We start from the raw sequence: 19,330 nt of genomic DNA on the forward strand, positions 1-19,330 counted from the left end.
CCTCCAGTACTCCTATGGTAGAGTTTATCTGAGCCACTGCACCATAACGTGGCTGCTCCCCCCAGCCTGTGCTGTGTGCCGTCGGGAGGCAGATGTGTGTGGTCAGGTGGGTGGCGGTCTCGCCCACCGCTGACCTCGGCAGCCGCATCTTTAATAGGCTAATGTTTACCTCCTGCTGCAGGAGGATCAGGCTTCACCCAATGCTGCGACTCTCACCTCGCCACCCCTCCCCAGCACCCACCTGTGACAATCCTTCTACCACCAACGACTTGCCACCGCCCATGATGATGAACCACTTGCCATCACCACACGTCTTAGTTACCACCTTTCCACCATCGGCCACCCGTCTTCCGTCAGTCGTCCATCACGTTATCCGCACCACCAGCTTGTCACACTTATAAGCGTTCCATCACCGACGAACACCTACCTAACGCCAGTGATCTGCCAACATCAGACAACCTCCCACCACAACCTTGATCCTATCGCATTTTGTTTTCGTACCACAACTAGGTTACTGTAACACCTGCCACGTTCCATGATCCTTCGTGTTCTTTCAGGCGCGAGCAGCATCTGCCGCCTTTGAGATGCATTAGGCACAAGCCACAGTCCATCATCTACCACGTACACGCACCATCCACCATCACTATACCACTACCTGCTTATCAGCAGTGATGTGCCACCATCCACCCGACACTATCGTTCCTCTACCGCCCAAAGTACACAAAGCATTGCCTAGCTGAAAGCAAACAGAATGTTAGGTCTCGAGGCTAGAAATATATATATTAAAAAAAAAAAAAGGCGCCACACTGCGTTCATGTCAGACCACATCCAGTAAACGCTGTTCTGGGATGGTCACCAAGGCTTTCTCAAAACAAAAAAAGAAAAAGAACATCAATACTGGGTCTAATGAACAAAGACTCGTGCAATACTGCGTCTAATAAACGAAGACTCATGACATTCAAAATTCTTTTCTTTAAAAAAGTGCCATCTAATCGGAGATCCAGCATAAATTTTTAAGATAGTAAGCCATTTTTTTTTGTATATGACCCACGATAATTTCTTCACGTTAGGTAGCGGTACAATGACGTGATACACACTTACGCAAATGTTGCTTCGGCATGAGAGTTGAAAAAAACATTGAAATCAACTGCCGTCAGACCATAAAACCATTGAAAACAGCGAAACAGTTTAATGGTAAATGATGAATAAGCGTTTATCTACTACGTAGTAATAGTAGTAGTAGATAAACTTTTCCAGAGTAGCCAGTGGCAGAAACTAGGTGAGAACACGTTTTATTTTTTTACATTTATCCACTTCATTGAAAATTACATTTGTATATATCTTTTTTATGTTACATAGTATTCCCTCAGAGATATTTCCCTGTCGACTGCTGTGCGGTAGTGGAAGGTGGGCAGGAATATGGGCCCTCTACTTTACTGTCTCCATCTGTATAGAATTAATGATTCTATTACTGTCCTCATGGGGGGTATCTTGCCCATGAGCCTTTGGGTTCTTTTTTGTGTGGCTTTCCCATGTACCTTCAGCAACCACCATTCTGCCGTCACCCAACTTGCCACCTCACACAAGCCACTGCCATTGCTCTGATGCCACCTGCCTGACAGTACCCACCTGCTGCCATCATCTACTGTCGCTGGCATAATACTGATGCCATCCTTCTGTTGTCAGTACTCACCTGCCATCACTTACATATCACCGTCCTGCTTCGGCACCGTACTTCCATCATATGCCATCAGTTTACCTACCAGCACCAATCTGTCACTACGTTTTTTTTTTGCCATCATCCAACTACCACCACTAGTTTACCATCACCATACCACTGACATCTGCTTTCCAAACTTGCCGGTTATCTCTAGTACCTCCTATCTAATGACCACTCACCTGAGCCCAGCCTGATGCCACCCACCTGCCTACTACCACCACCCTTTAATTCCCTTTGTTCCTGTTCACCCTTTCAAGTCAGACCCACCTATCACCAGCTACCACACAACCCTGTATCTCCTCCCCACCTGCTACCGCCATCGGCAGTCAATATCCCAGCACTTACATCTACCATAGCCACATGACAACTGCAGCCTTCGATGAACGCCAGCCGCGACCTTCACCTGCCACTCGCCACTACCATCCCGCCATTGGTAAGGCCCGAGGGATGATGGCCCAGCAGTACTATAGGAGCTATCATATCTGGCCGTGGAAGGCCTCTTGTATGTTGTCTCCTGGACTGGCGGTCGACCAGTTACCATCTACTCCCAAATGCGTAAATGATGATCATAATTCGAATATTGACATGAAATTGTTTTGATTTGTAACGAGTGTTCCATGGAACATGCAGTCTGCTCTTAAAAAGTCTCTTGGTTGATATTCATTTGGTATGTAATGTGCGACAAGTGCAAACAGTTCTCTGGAAACTGTGAGTGGCTCGTCTTATACAGGTGTGTCCAGCAGTTTATAGTTGCCACAAGGATAGCGAAGGAAATCCCCCAGTGTTTGGTTACGGTAAAAGGAAATCTCGTCGCTTGATTCCCCATACATACTTTTCCCTCCCGCAATAGCCAGGCTTTAACTGAGAGACTTAACACACACCACCAACCACCACCCATCTACCATAAGTAACGACTGAACATGGTGTACCTCTAGCCCCTGCCATATCGGGAAACAGAACGACACCAGTATCAATCATCCTACACACCGGCTACAACAATAAAACGGCAGCAACAGTAACAATATTCCACACGGCAGCCTCACCCCAACTTTGATACTAAGCTTCCGAGAGCCGCACTTCCGATATATAGTGACCGTCCTCCCTCTGACTTCCCACAGCCATCCTAACCCTTCCTCAACTCTTCAGTCCATGTGTCATTGTATTAACCTCTCATGCTAGTCCCGTTTTTAACATCATATTAGACACTCATATGAACATAGATGTTTATGTTAAATCATACGTGTAAGATAACAGTTCATTATAGATATCGAATGTATTTCCCGCTGTGCATCAGACTATACCAACGTTTGTCTCAGCAGCCAGCCTGACGTCTGGGAAACCCGTGGGGTTGGAGTATGCTTGGAGTATTGTCTAACCGTCCACAACAGTATCTTTCAATGAAGATCTAATACACGAAAGTGCATTCGGGACTCCTCGTGCTACAATTTTCTTCGTGGTTGTCTGCGAGGTAGCGTAAGGAAACAGACGAAAGAATGGCCCAACCCACCCACATACACATGTATATACATACACGTCCACACACGCACATATACATACCTATACATTTCAACGTATACATACAATACATACACATACATATATACACATGTACATAATTCATACTTGCTGCCTTTATTCATTCTCGTCGCCACCCCGCCACACATGAAAGGACAACCCCCTCCCCTCGCATGCGCGCGAGGCAGCATTCGTTCACACTCAGTCTCTTGCTGTCATGTATAATGCACCGAACCACAGCTCCCTTTCCACATCCAGGCCCCACAAAACTTTCCATGGTTTACCCCAGACGATATATATATATATATATATATATATATATATATATATATATATATATATATATATATATATATATATATATATATATATACATATATATATATATATATATATATATATATATATATATATATATATATATATATATATATTTTTTTTTTTTTTTTTTTTTTTCTTTTCTCCAAAAGAAGGAACAGAGGGGGCCAGGTGAGGATATTCCAAAAAAGGCCCAGTCCTCTGTTCTTAACGCTACCTCGCTAACGCGGGAAATGGCGAATAGTTTAAAAGAAAGAAAAAGAAAAAGATATATATATATATATATATATATATAGATAGATAGATATAGATATATATATATATATATATATATATATATATATATATATATATATATATATATATATATATATATATATATATATATTTTTTTTTTTTTTATTTTTTTTTTTTTTTTTTTGCTTTGTCGCTGTCTCCCGCGTTTGCGAGGTAGCGCAAGGAAGCAGACGAAAGAAATGGCCCAACCCACCCCCATACACATGTATATACATACGTCCACACACGCAAATATACATACCTACACAGCTTTCCATGGTTTACCCCAGACGCTTCACATGCCCTGATTCAATCCACTGACAGCACGTCAACCCCGGTATACCACATCGCTCCAATTCACTCTATTCCTTGCCCTCCTTTCACCCTCCTGCATGTTCAGGCCCCGATCACACAAAATCTTCTTCACTCCATCTTTCCACCTCCAATTTGGTCTCCCTCTTCTCCTCGTTCCCTCCACCTCCGACACATATATCCTCTTGGTCAATCTTTCCTCACTCATTCTCTCCATGTGCCCAAACCATTTCAAAACACCCTCTTCTGCTCTCTCAACCACGCTCTTTTTATTTCCACACATCTCTCTTACCCTTACGTTACTTACTCGATCAAACCACCTCACACCACACATTGTCCTCAAACATCTCATTTCCAGCACATCCATCCTCCTGCGCACCACTCTATCCATAGCCCACGCCTCGCAACCATACAACATTGTTGGAACCACTATTCCTTCAAACATACCCATTTTTGCTTTCCGAGATAATGTTCTCGACTTCCACACATTCTTCAAGGCTCCCAGAATTTTCGCCCCCTCCCCCACCCTATGATCCGCTTCCGCTTCCATGGTTCCATCCGCTGCCAGATCCACTCCCAGATATCTAAAACACTTCACTTCCTCCAGTTTTTCTCCATTCAAACTCACCTCCCAATTAACTTGACCCTCAACCCTACTGTACCTAATAACCTTGCTCTTATTCACATTTACTCTTAACTTTCTTCTTTCACACACTTTACCAAACTCAGTCACCAGCTTCTGCAGTTTCTCACATGAAATCAGCCACCAGCGCTGTATCATCAGCGAACAACAACTGACTCACTTCCCAAGCTCTCTCATCCCCAACAGTCTTCATACTTGCCCCTCTTTCCAAAACTCTTGCATTCACCTCCCTAACAACCCCATCCATAAACAAATTAAACAACCATGGAGACATCACACACCCCTGCCGCAAACCTACATTCACTGAGAACCAATCACTTTCCTCTCTTCCTACACGTACACATGCCTTACATCCTCGATAAAAACTTTTCACTGCTTCTAACAACTTGCCTCCCACACCATATATTCTTAATACCTTCCACAGAGCATCTCTATCAACTCTATCATATGCCTTCTCCAGATCCATAAATGCTACATACAAATCCATTTGCTTTTCTAAGTATTTCTCACATACATTCTTCAAAGCAAACACCTGATCCACACATCCTCTACCACTTCTGAAACCACACTGCTCTTCCCCAATCTGATGCTCTGTACATGCCTTCACCCTCTCAATCAATACCCTCCCATATAATCTACCAGGAATACTCAACAAACTTATACCTCTGTAATTTGAGCACTCACTCTTATCCCCTTATATATATATATATATATATATATATATATATATATATATATATATATATATATATATATATATATATATATATATATATATATATATATAGATTTAGATGTAGACGGATAGATAGATATATAGATTTTTTTTCATACTATTCGCCATTTCCCGCTTTAGCGAGGTAGCGTTAAGAACAGAGGACTGAGCCTTTGGGGGAATATCCTCACTTGGGCCCCCTTCTCTGTTCCTCTTTTGGAAAATTAAGAAACAAGAGGGGAGGATTTCCAGCCTTCCGCTCCCTCTCCTTTTAGTCGCCTTCTTTGACATGCAGGAAACACGTGGGAAGTATTCTTTCTCCCCTATCCCCAGGGATAAGATAGATAGATATACAGTGTATTATTTCATGTATACGTTTGCACTTACAAATAAGAGCTTTAATCAGTCATTACTCACTTTTCATTCAAGAGTTGTATTTGAGTAGAGCATTGATTTGAACCTAAGGTAGGGGATGGGAAAGGAATTAAATCATTGGCCGGGTTTGTCCAAGGTACCCTCCATGTGAATAGGTAGGATTCTAGGAACGGAAAGGACGCTTTCTTGTAATCATTGGTAAAAACCACAAAATTAAATATAATGAAACTAATAAGTTTCAGTTCCATATTGGGGGTTAAATTCAATAGTTGGATGTGTTGATGTTCAGCCAGCCTACTGCTGCGTAACTGCACGTGCTCACATTTCACGTGATGGTCTGATCCGTTGTGGATGTGACACAGTAGTGATAGTACTTTACACAAGAGCATACAATCACATAAGAAAACCCTCTCCATTCCACTAGCACGGGGACAACTTATGCTCCATGTTTACCTACGGGCAAGGCCGACCTCTACCTCAAACGCCAGTTAGCCAAGGTCACTCACACCAGGAAGTAACTCTCCAGTCATAGACAGCAGGAGGGGTAAGTCAGCAGGACGGAGCGGCACGGGACTCACCCTCAGCGGCTGTGGTCTGGCTATGGAAGTTAAAGATATATATATATATAAAGAGCGTGGTTGAGAGAGCAGAAGAGGGTGTGTTGAAATGGTTTGGTCACACGGAGAGAATGAGTGAGGAAAGATTGACAAAGAGGATATTTGTGTCAGAGGTGGAGGGAATGAGGAGAAGCGGGAGGCCAAATTTGGAGGTGGAAGGATGGAGTGAAAAAGATTTTGAGCGATCGGGGCCTAAACATATAGGAGGGTGAAAGGCATGCAAGGAATAGAGTGAATTGGAACGATGTGGTGTACCGGGGTCGACGTGCTGTCAATGGATTGAACCAGGGCATGTGAAGCGTCTAGGGTAAACCATGGAAAGTTTTGTTGTTCCTGGAGTGGCCTATGGAGCCTATGATACAGAAACTGCTATTTGATTTCAAGTAATCGAATACCAAACCACCTCAAAGTATTACATTTCATCCATTCTACCATTCCACAATTCAATCCTTTTCCATTCCTTGCCATACCACATCTCTCAAACACCCTTTCATTTCTTTCATTATTCCATCTAGTCATACCACATGCTCTTTTCAGATAGCTAATTTCCACAGCCTGTTTTCTTGACCTCTGTGCCCCATTCCATATCCATGTTTCGGCTGCATAGGTCAGGGTTGGGAGTACTGTGCCTTCCCTTAATCCCCTCCTCACTTCCATACTTGCACCTCTTCCCTTCATTATTCTATTAAGGGACCCAATGACTCTTTCCCCTATCTCTCCTTCCATACCACCACATTTATCCAAGATACTTAAATTCCCTCACTTCCAACCTTTTTCCCCCCATATCCACAGCACACTTTAGTACACTTTCTTCTTTCACTATATATGGTTTTACAAAATCTATGCTTTCACTCCGTTTTCTCTCAGACACCATTACTTTCCTTTTTCTTGCATTTCCCATCAATCTCCTGTGGTTAAGCACATCATAAAACACAATTGCAACCTTCTGCTACTCCTCTTCACTCTGTGCAAGCAAAACAGTATCATCAACAAACAGACTTGCCACTGGCCACCATATCTCACTGCTACCCTCCATCTCTGCACCCTTTTCCCTAGTTTTACTTTCATCTTTCTTATCACTCCATCCATATGTATATATATATATATATATATAAAAAAGCTACAGTGACATCACTTAGCCCTGCCTCACATCTACATGTATCCTAAGACTTTCGCTCAGTTTTCCATCCACTCTTACACACGCATTTGCTCCTCTATAGAAGACTTTTATACCATCTTACAGTTGTCCCCCTTTTCCATACATCCATAAAAAATCCCACAAAGCATGCTACTCAACTATGTCATACACTTTCTCCAGATCCATAAAAGCTGCATACAACTTCTTACCTTTCACTAAATACTTTTCTACACTCATCTTTTTTACAAAAATCTGAACCACACATCCCCTACCTTTCCTAAAACCCACTTGCTCTTCAATTATACTGCATTCAGTAACTTTCATCACTCTTATCAATTAACATTCTTGCACACACTTTTCCTTTTATACTTATTTCTACTTATTTCCCTATGATTGCTACATGCATCCTTAGCCCCTTTTCCTTTGAATTAAGAAACAATAATAGCTTTCACCCAATCCTCAGACACAACCTCTGTTTCCATGCAAATTACATATAATATGCATCCACTCTATCACACTTTCTCCTCTATACTTGAGCATTTCAGCCATAATCCCATTCATTCCAGATGCCTTTCCTACTTTCAGCCTCATTGTTAACCTTCTTACCTTCCTTTTTGCTGTAGGCTTCTGCACTTGTATCCTCTTCCTTCCCTCTTCCAAGCCCTTGCATGTAACAACTGCTGCCTCCCCATCTCCCACATTCATCAGTTCTTCAAAGTACTCTTTCCATCTTCCCTTCACTTCCTTCTTTTGATTTAGCCATTCCTCTTCTTACTTCTCACATCAACATTTCCACTCTTATATCCACCTCTTTCCTTTTTCACCTTCTCCCAGTATAGTTTCTTTTTATCCCTTAACTTTCTTCCAAAATCTTCATCTACTCTTTCTTTGCTTTTCTCTATCAGCTCCTTAACATGGCTTACATATTTTGTATACTTCCCTCCTCCTTTGCTGAACTTCCACTGGTACATTCCTATTGAGCAATCTACCATATGCCTTTTTCTTCTCTTCACATCATTTCTAATCTATTCTGTCCACCATGCATTGCCCTTTTTATTATTGTGGCTCACTGCCTTTCATCCAACTGCCAATTCTGCAACCCTTCCCAGTATTTCTCTTAACATTTTAAACACCTCATTCACACATGACTGCATTCCTTCATTCACTGCACTTCAATCTAAGCTTGCACTTCCATCTAAGCTTTCATTTACCTTCCTTTCATACTCCTCCCTGTCTCACATGCCAACACTTTTACCTCTCCATTCTTCCATACACCATACTTCCACTTATCCCTGATCCTCGTCCCCACAAGAACTGTGAAATGGTCTGAGTCTCCGAAGAATCCTTTCATGACTCCAGTATCCAACACAGCCTTTTTCAATCTTTCATCCACTGCCACATAGTCAGTCAAAGCCTAAATAGAGCTATTCTCTTCCATCATTTCTCATCCATGTATGTCTGTGTATCATCATGTGATGAAAAAAGATGTTTGCAAATACTAAATCCCCCTCAGCACAAATATCCAAAAGATAGCTTCCATTCTCATTTACTCCAGGCACTTTCCATTCATCAGCTATCTCACCAATTTCATCACATTCCACTTTCGCATTCATATCGCCCAATATGACCACGTTTCTCTCGTTCTCAAATCCTTCTATACAGTCATTCAGATTTCTCCATAAAAGCTTATTTCATCTTTACCTCATACAGCTTTCATATTTACAGGCACAGATACACATACCCTTGCATATTTCACAATCTCAGTCTTTTCTTTCTCGAGCACTATTCTTGATCTATTCCATCCATTTTCTGTAACACCCTCTCATACTCTTGGTGATAGCAGAATTGCACAGCCTTCCTTTCCTCTTCCCCGATAATTTTCACTCATTCCCATCCATACCACACCTCCTTCCATACCCTCCCATAACTTGCATTCATCATTTCCATTTTCACTCCACACACCTTGCCAAGGATAAGGGTTTATAAGGGTTTCCCCAATCCCTAGCACATCCATGCTACAACTGTTAAACCTTTCCACAATCTCCCTCCAAACCTTTCCACAATTTCCCTCCTTTTACTCTCCCCAGTCATCCCATTCACATTCAGCTCCATCACCCTAAATTGCTCATTTCTTTTAACCCTCGACATAACTGATAGACTCCAATGCCGCTTCTTAGCCTTACGTGCCTCACCCTTGACGGGTTACTGGTAGAGGGCATCTCCAGCACAGTGTTTCTAGAGGCAGTGAGGCTCCAATTTGAGCTCCAGAATTGTCAAAAACTAAAGGGAACTGTACACCTCAGGTGTTTGTCCAAATCTAAATGTATTGCCCTGGTGTAATTGGGTGATACCTTCCATTTTAATTCTCTCCCTAAGGGGTGTACTAACGAGGTCATCATGAGAAGGCAGGTTAGACTTGGCTACTCCAGTTAAACTATAGTATCCCCTCAAGGTGCTGAAACTCAACACTTTTCCCAATTTTGAGCTTCTTTACTTTCTGCAGTAGCAGCACCTCCTACTTCATTGGTTACGATACTGCCTCATATATTTAGGAAAAGAAAAAAAGATAAGTGGACCCTAGAGGTTTAAGGGTATAATTTATTTTAGAAAAAATATACTTATATATACATAAACAGGGTTATATTATAATGATAATCTGGATAGTTTGTGTGACCTTATCTTTAATAAAATGAAACAACCAGCTTTGAGAAGGTCAGCTGTTTATGAAGTGTGGGTAACAGCATGACCTTTATTTTTCTTATTGTTTATGACATAAAAGTTTAATTTAGCCTCCATAACCAGATACAACTAGCTTTAAAAATGTCAGCTTTTTCCATAAATTCAGAGGATTAGACTGCACTGCATTGAACAGTGTAGAATAAGTTGGCAATAGCGTTCACTGTGCTACAGCACTTTATCAATCATAGGCCAATGAAGTTCACTTCAGCACATCTCTTTACATGTTATTTATGTATAATATTACATGTTTATGAAAGTATTTAAATATTGACCTTCATACATCTTTTGTCTAATCAAAGACTTACAATAAATCAGTGAAGTTACATCGCTCTACAAAGTAACTGCCTTGGGTAACATCAAGGTTGAACAGAAGAATAAAGTATTGTCACTTAAAAAAGTTTGTTCCCCTGCTCTCACATTAGTGTCTTACAACAGACACCTACTTAATGTAAACATAAGACTTGCAGCAGTTGGTATACCTGTTCAGTTGCTTTTTCTCAAAAGTTGCTAAACATCCATACCAAGTTCTATGTTCTGAAACATGCTTTGAGTTTTGGCTCAAAGTATCCCAGCCTATTAATGTATCAGATTTCTATAATAAAGAGTAAAGTAGCTGAGTAACAACATTGGAGCTCTGCCTTAACATCTGTCCAAATGTATCAGGAAGGTGAATGTGAGTGGTTTTCAGTTCTTGTACAGGAAGATGAAAAAGGATAACAGGCTTATGTTACTAACTTTACTTTTCATCTATCAAAGAAGATTTGTCCTTTTTCACTGTGCAGATTTGCTGCATTTATTACCTTATTCCAAATACTAAATATTTTCATTTTACTAGAAGCATTAATTTAATTGGCCTAAATGAATGACTTATGAAAATAACCACCAATATAGATATTTTGATTATCAACTGTGAACTGTTTATACTATCAAGACAAGAACTTTAGGTAATTACTACTGAGTTGCCATTTATGATGAACAGATTCCTTTATGTACACATCTAGATATCCAAGGCCAAAATTTTGACACGTCTGTAAAGATAGTGAAGGGCCTGCAGGATGACTCTTGATAATGTGAGGATACAAGGCCAGCTACCACCCACCTCTCATGGGCATCATTCCCAATGTTCACCAAGTATGGTCCTCCAGATGAACCCTCATGGAGATATCGCAATGACTCTGTTGGAAATATAGGTTACTGTAGAGCTTTTCTGACAACAGAAAGATAATTGGTTGAATGTTTAAATTCCCGACAAAAAATTGATAGAGACTTCTTATTGTGAGTTAGAGTTATCACAGCGATGAGAACAGAACCATACAAAAAATGTATGGGATGACATATAAATAAGACAACAACTTCTAAGCAAACATGGCATACCATCTGCCAAGAGCAGATATGGTAGCAGCTGCACCATCATCATCATCAAAATAAAATTATTTCAGAAATAAAAGGTGTATAATTAGGGTATATGCAGCTTTTCTTACTTCTGTTGTACACTGATAGTGGTTTGAAAGCCCTGCTTTGCTTTATCATTACTACTAGAGCACTGTGTGATGTTCCAATTATCAGTATTCAACTAAACATTAAACAATATACAGTGAATTCTGATATGGAATTTGTATATCTTTAGAACATACAAGAGGCAATTTTGAGATATGAACCTCCACTTCACTGTATTTTCAGTTGATTGATTCACATGCTGAGGTTACCATATGCAACTCCTTTTCACTCAGCAAACAACTCAGTATCATCCACAAACAGGCTTGTCACTGGCCACCATATCTCACTGCCACATTCCATCTCTGCACCCCTTTTCCTTAGTTTTGCTTTCATGTCTCTTATCACTCCATCCATATACATGTTAAAAAGCCACAGCCCTGCCTCACACCCACATGTATCATGGTACTTTCGCTCAGCTCTCCATCCACTCTTACACACACATTTGCTCCTTTATAGAAGGCTTTTACACCATCCAGCAGTTCTTCCCCTATACCATATATATCCTTAAAACATACCCTACCTTTCCTAAAACCCCCTTGCACTTCACTTATTATGCATTCAGTCACTTCCATCACTCTGTCAATAAATATTCTTGCATACACTTTTCCTTAACAGACATTTTCCCTTATAGTTGCTACATACATCCTTAGCCCCTTTTCCTTTGAATAAAGGAACGATAATAGCTTTCACCCAATCCTCAGGCTCAACCTTCTGTTTCTATGCTAAATTACATATGAAATACATCCACATTTTCAAGGGGTAACTTGTAATACCAACTGATTTTAGTAATGCTGTCATCTTAACTTTGACATCTTGAAACACACATCAGCAGTTATTAAATGTACAGATCTACACTCCATGATTAATAATCAGATTGATGGTATTTCATTGGGCTCCTCTGAGTAGGTTCAGGAATTCATAATTTATTGACCATGTACTGGTCAGGTGCAGTGAAATGACAAAAATCTTGAAAAACATATGAGTCATGAAGAGTGAAAGATTTAAAACATATTATTGAATATGCATAACTGATTAAGAATTTTGTGGTGTTGAATTCACAGCTTTCTATGGGTATTTGTCTCTTTTAAAACAAAATTAGAAAAATAATCCTTCTGCCATTTTTTCTGTTAACAGAGAAGTGCTGGCTTTACAATGAAAGTATATTAGTTTATTGTATGTAGAATATGGTAACAGAAGAAACAAGTGAATACATTTGAAGCATTTATGGAAATTAGTAAAGAAAATAAAAAAGAATCCAGGTAAGGTTAGTTCTCTGAGTTTTCTGTTAACATTTTATACATATTGAACAAATACACAGCAGTGCATATGAATGAAACATACCTGTATCAATAGCACAGAACTGATCTTGTTCTATCTGAAGAGTTTTGGAACAGCGGTCCTCTGGTGCATGACAGTTAGGGTCATACTGCTGGAGTATTAGCTGCCAATCATAATTGGATATTGTTCGGTTGAAGGTCTGAAAAACATTTCATTCAATTAGGTCTAAATAGTGGAGTAAATACCACAACGTTCAAAGTTCTAAGAACAGTTGTGCCATATTTTATGTCGTGAAACAAGGAATAAGTATTAAAACTCTGGTTCTTTACCTTCGTAAATTTTATGCAAACAAATGATCCATAAGGATTCATGAGAACAGATTTCAACACTCAGAGGGAGTTATCAGAAGTCTTAGAAATTTTTCAAGTGTCGGTCTAATATTCTTTAGCAGTCTAGCTCCTGAATGACTTCTCAAGAAAACATTTCTTTATAGACCTGCTCTGGGAGGAAAGCTATTGAATTACACACATCACCACAAGAATCTCCTCTCTGATGACAACTTTTTATTGGTTAGGATAATGAAACTTTTAAATCTAGACATACAGTGGCAAGTATTGTCATCAATTCTCAGAAGACCATCAAAAAAGCACCATGCTGTATAACCAGTTGAATCTCTGAAACTATTTGGACTTCACCTGAGATTATGGAGAACATCTGTTTGTGCATCCTGGACTCCTGAAACACCTTTCAGCAAGGAATATCTCTACATGGACAGATAAATAGACTTATTGGTTCAACCTGGGCTTTGTGCTAGAGTATATGATATGAGGATGATGGCTTCTTCTTTCTCAGAAAACTTTCTTTGGAAGAAATGAACAAAAGGAGTCTTTGATTATCATCTATTACCATCCCTAAATGATGCAATAGCTTAGTATAATGCGACTTTAAAAACCTGTGTGGCTCTGGGGATTCATCCCTCAGGAGAGATGAGCCTAGTAATGCTCTGCATCACCACTAAAGGCATTTATTTCCTCTTCTTGGTTATTTGAAAAAAAAATTGAAACTCTCTTCCTTCATGCAAGTATACACTTTTGGTTGTGGGATAGTCTTCAAAGGAGAGTAGTTTAGATTTTGAAATTTGAAAAAGCTTTGCTTTAAGGTATTCTCTAGTAAGCATCTTTCCTTGGATTTCTTAATTTTCCCTGCTTTCCCCTCTCTCTTCTCTTCTCATATCAACTATGACTGCTCCTGAATTGATGCCCTTAATCTACAAAAATTAAGCAACCAGACAGTCAGGGGTAAGTAGGTTGATCAGCAGGTGCACCTAAAATGAATGGTCTGTCATCACTTAATTGGAAGGACAGCAAAGATATAGAAAGCAAGGTTTTCCCTCTAAGGATTAGTAGATCCTAACTCCACTTTTCTTAAAAAGACTTTCCTAGAGAATCCCTCATACTAAGGGACATTGCCTTAGAGAGAAATCTTTCTTCAATTTCTAAAACTTAAATTTCTTGCATTTGTTTTCATTATAGATTCTTTTTGTATATTGCTTTAGTTTTTAGTGTAATAATATTTTATTTATGAGACTTTAAACTTACCTTCTAACCCGATGATGTCTGGAAAGAGTAACTATGTAGGATAAGAGATCGGAACAGAACAGAAATATAGATTTGTCAAAGAGTATATGCTAAGCCCATTTTTAGTAACATATGTGTCTCCCTTCCTTCATATGCAGATTATATACAGAAAATGTACTAACTGCAGCAATTTTGTTTTGTGGGACTTCTTCTGTGAGGACACAAGCAGGATAGACTTGGTGAGTAAAATGAATTTCATTCTCAAGTCTGATCAGTGCCACATCATGAGATGGCCGAGATCCTGTTATGTAATTTGGATGGATGTATATTTCAGCTACCTGGAAAGAGAAATTTGTGTATATCAACTATTTGATACTGATGTCATGCTTGTAGATTATATAATAAAGCATACGGAGAATATAACCTTCATTATGTTCCCCTTCAAGCACATATATAGGTAAAGCATGCATGAATCAAAATACATGAACATACATTCCAACTAATGCAGGTGTTACCCACATACAGACACCATGAACCCCAAACATATTTGTACTCATAAATATTATTTGGTATTTAGCTGCTGCATAATTGCAATACCTAGGCAAGAAAGTGAGCAGTGTCACCAAACAGATCTAGGCAGCACACAAACGGAAAGTACAACTGCTAGCAAGCAGTTCAGAATTCCCATTGGTCAGGAAAAATTCTGATTATTTTTTCCAAGATGAGGAAAAGTCAGGAAATTTTGCTCTGTATTAAATGTAAGTTTTTCAAGAATTCACTGAAAAGCTGAAATTTTGAGATTCATGAGTAAGCCTATATCAGTGAATAGCAGCGGTACACCCAGTGGTTAAGGAAATATCCTTTATCTTCACATGAAAACTGAATGCTCTCTAATAAGTCTCTCTCTCTCTCTCTCTCTCTCTCTCTCTCTCTCTCTCTCTCTCTCTCTCTCTCTCTCTCTCTCTCTCTCTCTCTCTCTCTCTCTCGTGTTGGAGTTTTTAATGCAGTAACTGGAAAGCAAACTAAGCTGAATACATCAATACATTATGCATAAAGGATGAAGAACTTTCCTAATATTAACACCCAAAATCAGATTTTAGAGATTGTTGCAATTTAATGGAGTAAACACTAAGCTAGCAAATACAGTTCCATTTCCAGTCATTTTCAAGGGAAAACTCACCAGCTGAAAGTTAAGCTTGCTTCTAAGATAGAGCGAGAAACACAACCTTTACTTTTTCCTACAATTCAGGTCAAGTCAGGATGATCGGTGAGCAACATGGAACAAAAGTGAATGTTGATGATTTGTTTTCATCACCCTATCCCTACCAGAGAAACTGGGATTATCTATGTGAGTCATTCCATCTTTCAAGAGTTTAGCTTTGACTGATGAGGTATTTAGAGTGTCATGAAAATAGTAATCAGACAGTATTCGTATCATCAAGTTCTAAGACTGATGAGCTATCTCAAAGTATATGTCCAAAGAGTAAGATGCCAAAGAACTTTGCATACGAATGTTCTTAATTCATTCATATTTTTCTTAGCAGTTATTCTGAAGAAAAATTTGCTCAGAAAATTATAAGAACAATATTTGTTCTTTCATATTATGAATGACTAAGTAGTGTTACAAAAGAAGCAGATAGACTTGCTACTGTGCCTCTTAGAAAAAACAAGAAAGCTGTAAGTACTTTAATTTTGAATTATTGAACAAATTAGATCAGATGACCTGGTAAATTTCAAGATTGGACTTCCTGAGATCAGAACAAAAAACAAGATATACTTGGAAGTTTTTAGATGCCTTTGCCAAGGATGGGGAAGAATCTTACCTCAAATTCCAAGTTTCATCAGTGTCTGGTTCTTATGTTTTGCATGCTGGATTTAATTATGATCAAAGTAAGACAGGATGTATGCTAGATAGTGTTTTCCATTCATTATTTCATTGTTTCATTGTAACTCCAGCTAGAGGAGGGGATTACCTAGCTACCAATGATGGAAGGTAGTGTGGTACTTAGTGGCTTGAGGATCTGCCCATTGCAGGAAAGGCCATTAAAACCTGGCCAGATGTAAAGCCTTATATAACAAAAATTTTTGAATTTGCCCAAGAGCAATCAGCCAGTGTATGCTTATGATGCCTTGTTAGATAGCAAAATAAATTTCTTTGGGGACACATGAAAAATGTTAGGATCTGATATCCTTGATGACCCAGAACTTGAAACAAATGTGTGAAAAATGATGTTTTAAATTTTCAAGTCCATGTTTGATTAAACAAAGTCTGTGGCTCAGTTGGTAAAGATAGATATGCAGGATAAAGGCAATCTTGTCTCCCACAGTAAAACTGAAGTAGGATTTATAGCATGTTGATGGAATGGCAGAAAAAGACAAGCACCAGTCAAAACATACCAATCTGAAGTACTTGAGTACAGGAAAGTATGTATCTACTTTTGCAGCAAGTGTGTGCAAAACTTCTTGACTTTAGGAAGCAGTGAAATCCATTTTACAGGGCTCATGCATGTTAGTTTTTCTATCAATTTTCCTGTTTTTAAGTTTCATCTAAGTCCTGGCCTTCATGACATCCTCTATCCATAACATGTCTTGACAAAGGAAAACAAATTCTATAAATGCATTTTGATTAGTGAAATGCAAGAAGGGCAGAAAAGGAGTTAAGGTTTTACACTTGTATTAGGTGTACTAATATTTGGTGCAGTACTATTTCTCACAAGACTCTTTTTCCTTTCCTTTCTCCCTGTGACTCTAAATACTCACAAATGCTTTGTCTTGGGGAATTTGTCCTCTGGAATTGACATGCTGCACCCGTAGGTTACGTATATCTACCGTCTCCTTCGAAGTTTCTTGTGATCTGTTATCAATATGAATTAAAGCAAGTCAGTATTAGACACGTATCGTGACCTGTCATCAATATGAATTAAAGCAAGTCAGTATAAGACACACTGCTGATACATTACCATTCTGTTGTAATGTGATTTAATTAAACAAGTATATTCAGACACATAGTTTTCTGACATGAACAAAATCTCTACCTGAAATAATAGGTGCACATATAGATATTTATGTCTGTCTTCCCTCTTCTGCCCCCTACTTGTGCATCTTTCCATGTATTTTTGTTGTTTTCTGGTCCTTTTGAGGGCTTTCAAGTACATGGGCCCAATTGAGGGGAAGTTACACTCGAGGCTGGATTAAGAGCCATTTTCAATGTTTTGATGAAAATTGAGGAGAGATTGGCTGTGTAAGCATGAGAATTCTGGAAGATAAATGTTCTTATCTTGTTAAAAAAAAAATCATGTTAGAAGTATTCATAACCAAAAAGAACAGCCAGGCTAAAAAATCCTGCTTTGGCATTGGGTTGCATCATGGCTTGTATCCATGTGTACTGTATTGTATCTCCATTTATCTTCCAGACTTCATAACTTTAATTATTTATCTATACAGTGATCTTTACATGTTTATTTATTTTTTTATATCTACCACCAGACCATTTCCATAAAAATGCCCTGGTGTTATCCAGGACCTTTCTAAAGTCTCCCACAGCCTAAGCCTTTGCTACTTCCAACATGAGAGAACTGTAGGCTCCTTAGGAATAAGAGGGTCTTTGATGAGACTGTACAACCTTTGCTCAGATTTGGTTATTTAGAGACTGCCCAGGACTTCTTCCTAAAGACTTAGGTTTCGGGCTGTGGGCCATAGCCTAACAGACCTATGCCTTACTACAGCCCTATATATACTAAAGGAAAGGAACTAGAATGGTATCACTGTAGTATTAGTGACAATAATGATTCAAACCCTGGGTTTTACCATCCCAGTGATTGATTTCAACCAGTGAAGACCTCACCCATAATTGTATACTGTTGACCTCAGCTGATTTCCAGTAGATTTTTAGTTCCCAGAATTCATATCTAGGGGAACAGGATTTTTTGCTTTATGGATCCTCCCCCCTCCCTTCTCTACAAAGCCAGGGCAATGGGAGCTTCTTGCACACAAAGATCACTCCCCTTCCACTATTCACGGTTGGGCTGATTGATCCAACAACCCATGATAGCTAGGAAATCTCATACCAGAACCAATACTGGGGATCTTCACAGAATGACAGGATTACATTCCTTCCTATACATTATTAGAATGTCATTGTGTGAGCAAAGTAATTGAAACCTGTGTATAAGGACCAAATATTTCCCCACTCTAATTCTCATGCATAGACCATACCCAAAACAACTTACCATCAGTAGGTTACCGTCAATATACCATACTCTGTTATGATGTAAATTAGACTTTTATTTCATCAACATAGGTAAATCACATGATATTCAGTGATTCTTATTAAGAAAGCTGGAGTGGAGGGATTGAGGTATGTACTGGTGGAGTGGGATGTGGGTGGAATGAATGGTTTGTCATGTAAGTTTATCCATTTCATTATGTAATATTTATTTGTTGATGGGGATAGGGAAGAAAAAATACTTCCCATGCATTCCTCACGTGTCGTAGAAGGCGACTAAAGGGGACGGGAGTGGGGGCTAGAAACCCTCCCCTCCTTGTATTATAACTTTCTAAAAGGGGAAACAGAAGAAGGAGTCACGCGGGGAGTGCTCATCCTCCTCGAA

General features: G+C 39.3%; 1 protein-coding gene and 1 long non-coding RNA gene across 3 annotated transcripts in view; one reads left to right on the forward strand and one right to left on the reverse strand.

The window, feature by feature from the left end:
- The window catches only part of LOC139752734 (uncharacterized), a 270,859-nt gene that overhangs the window by 197,564 nt on the left and 53,965 nt on the right, over positions 1–19,330 (forward strand). The window lies entirely within an intron of this gene.
- LOC139752731 (uncharacterized) overlaps positions 10,199–19,330 on the reverse strand; it is a 48,645-nt gene continuing 39,513 nt past the window's right edge. For both annotated transcript variants that reach the window (XM_071668576.1, XM_071668577.1), the window contains exons 10-13: positions 17,481–17,574; positions 14,903–15,058; positions 13,207–13,342; positions 10,199–11,543 (exon numbers count right to left, since the gene is read on the reverse strand). In XM_071668576.1, coding sequence (XP_071524677.1) covers positions 11,335–11,543; positions 13,207–13,342; positions 14,903–15,058; positions 17,481–17,574 — 595 coding nt within the window. In that variant the 3' untranslated portion in view covers positions 10,199–11,334. The remainder of the gene's footprint in view (positions 11,544–13,206; positions 13,343–14,902; positions 15,059–17,480; positions 17,575–19,330) is intronic.

This window comes from Panulirus ornatus, chromosome 13 (genome assembly GCF_036320965.1).
Source record: "Panulirus ornatus isolate Po-2019 chromosome 13, ASM3632096v1, whole genome shotgun sequence".
NCBI lineage: Eukaryota > Metazoa > Arthropoda > Malacostraca > Decapoda > Palinuridae > Panulirus > Panulirus ornatus.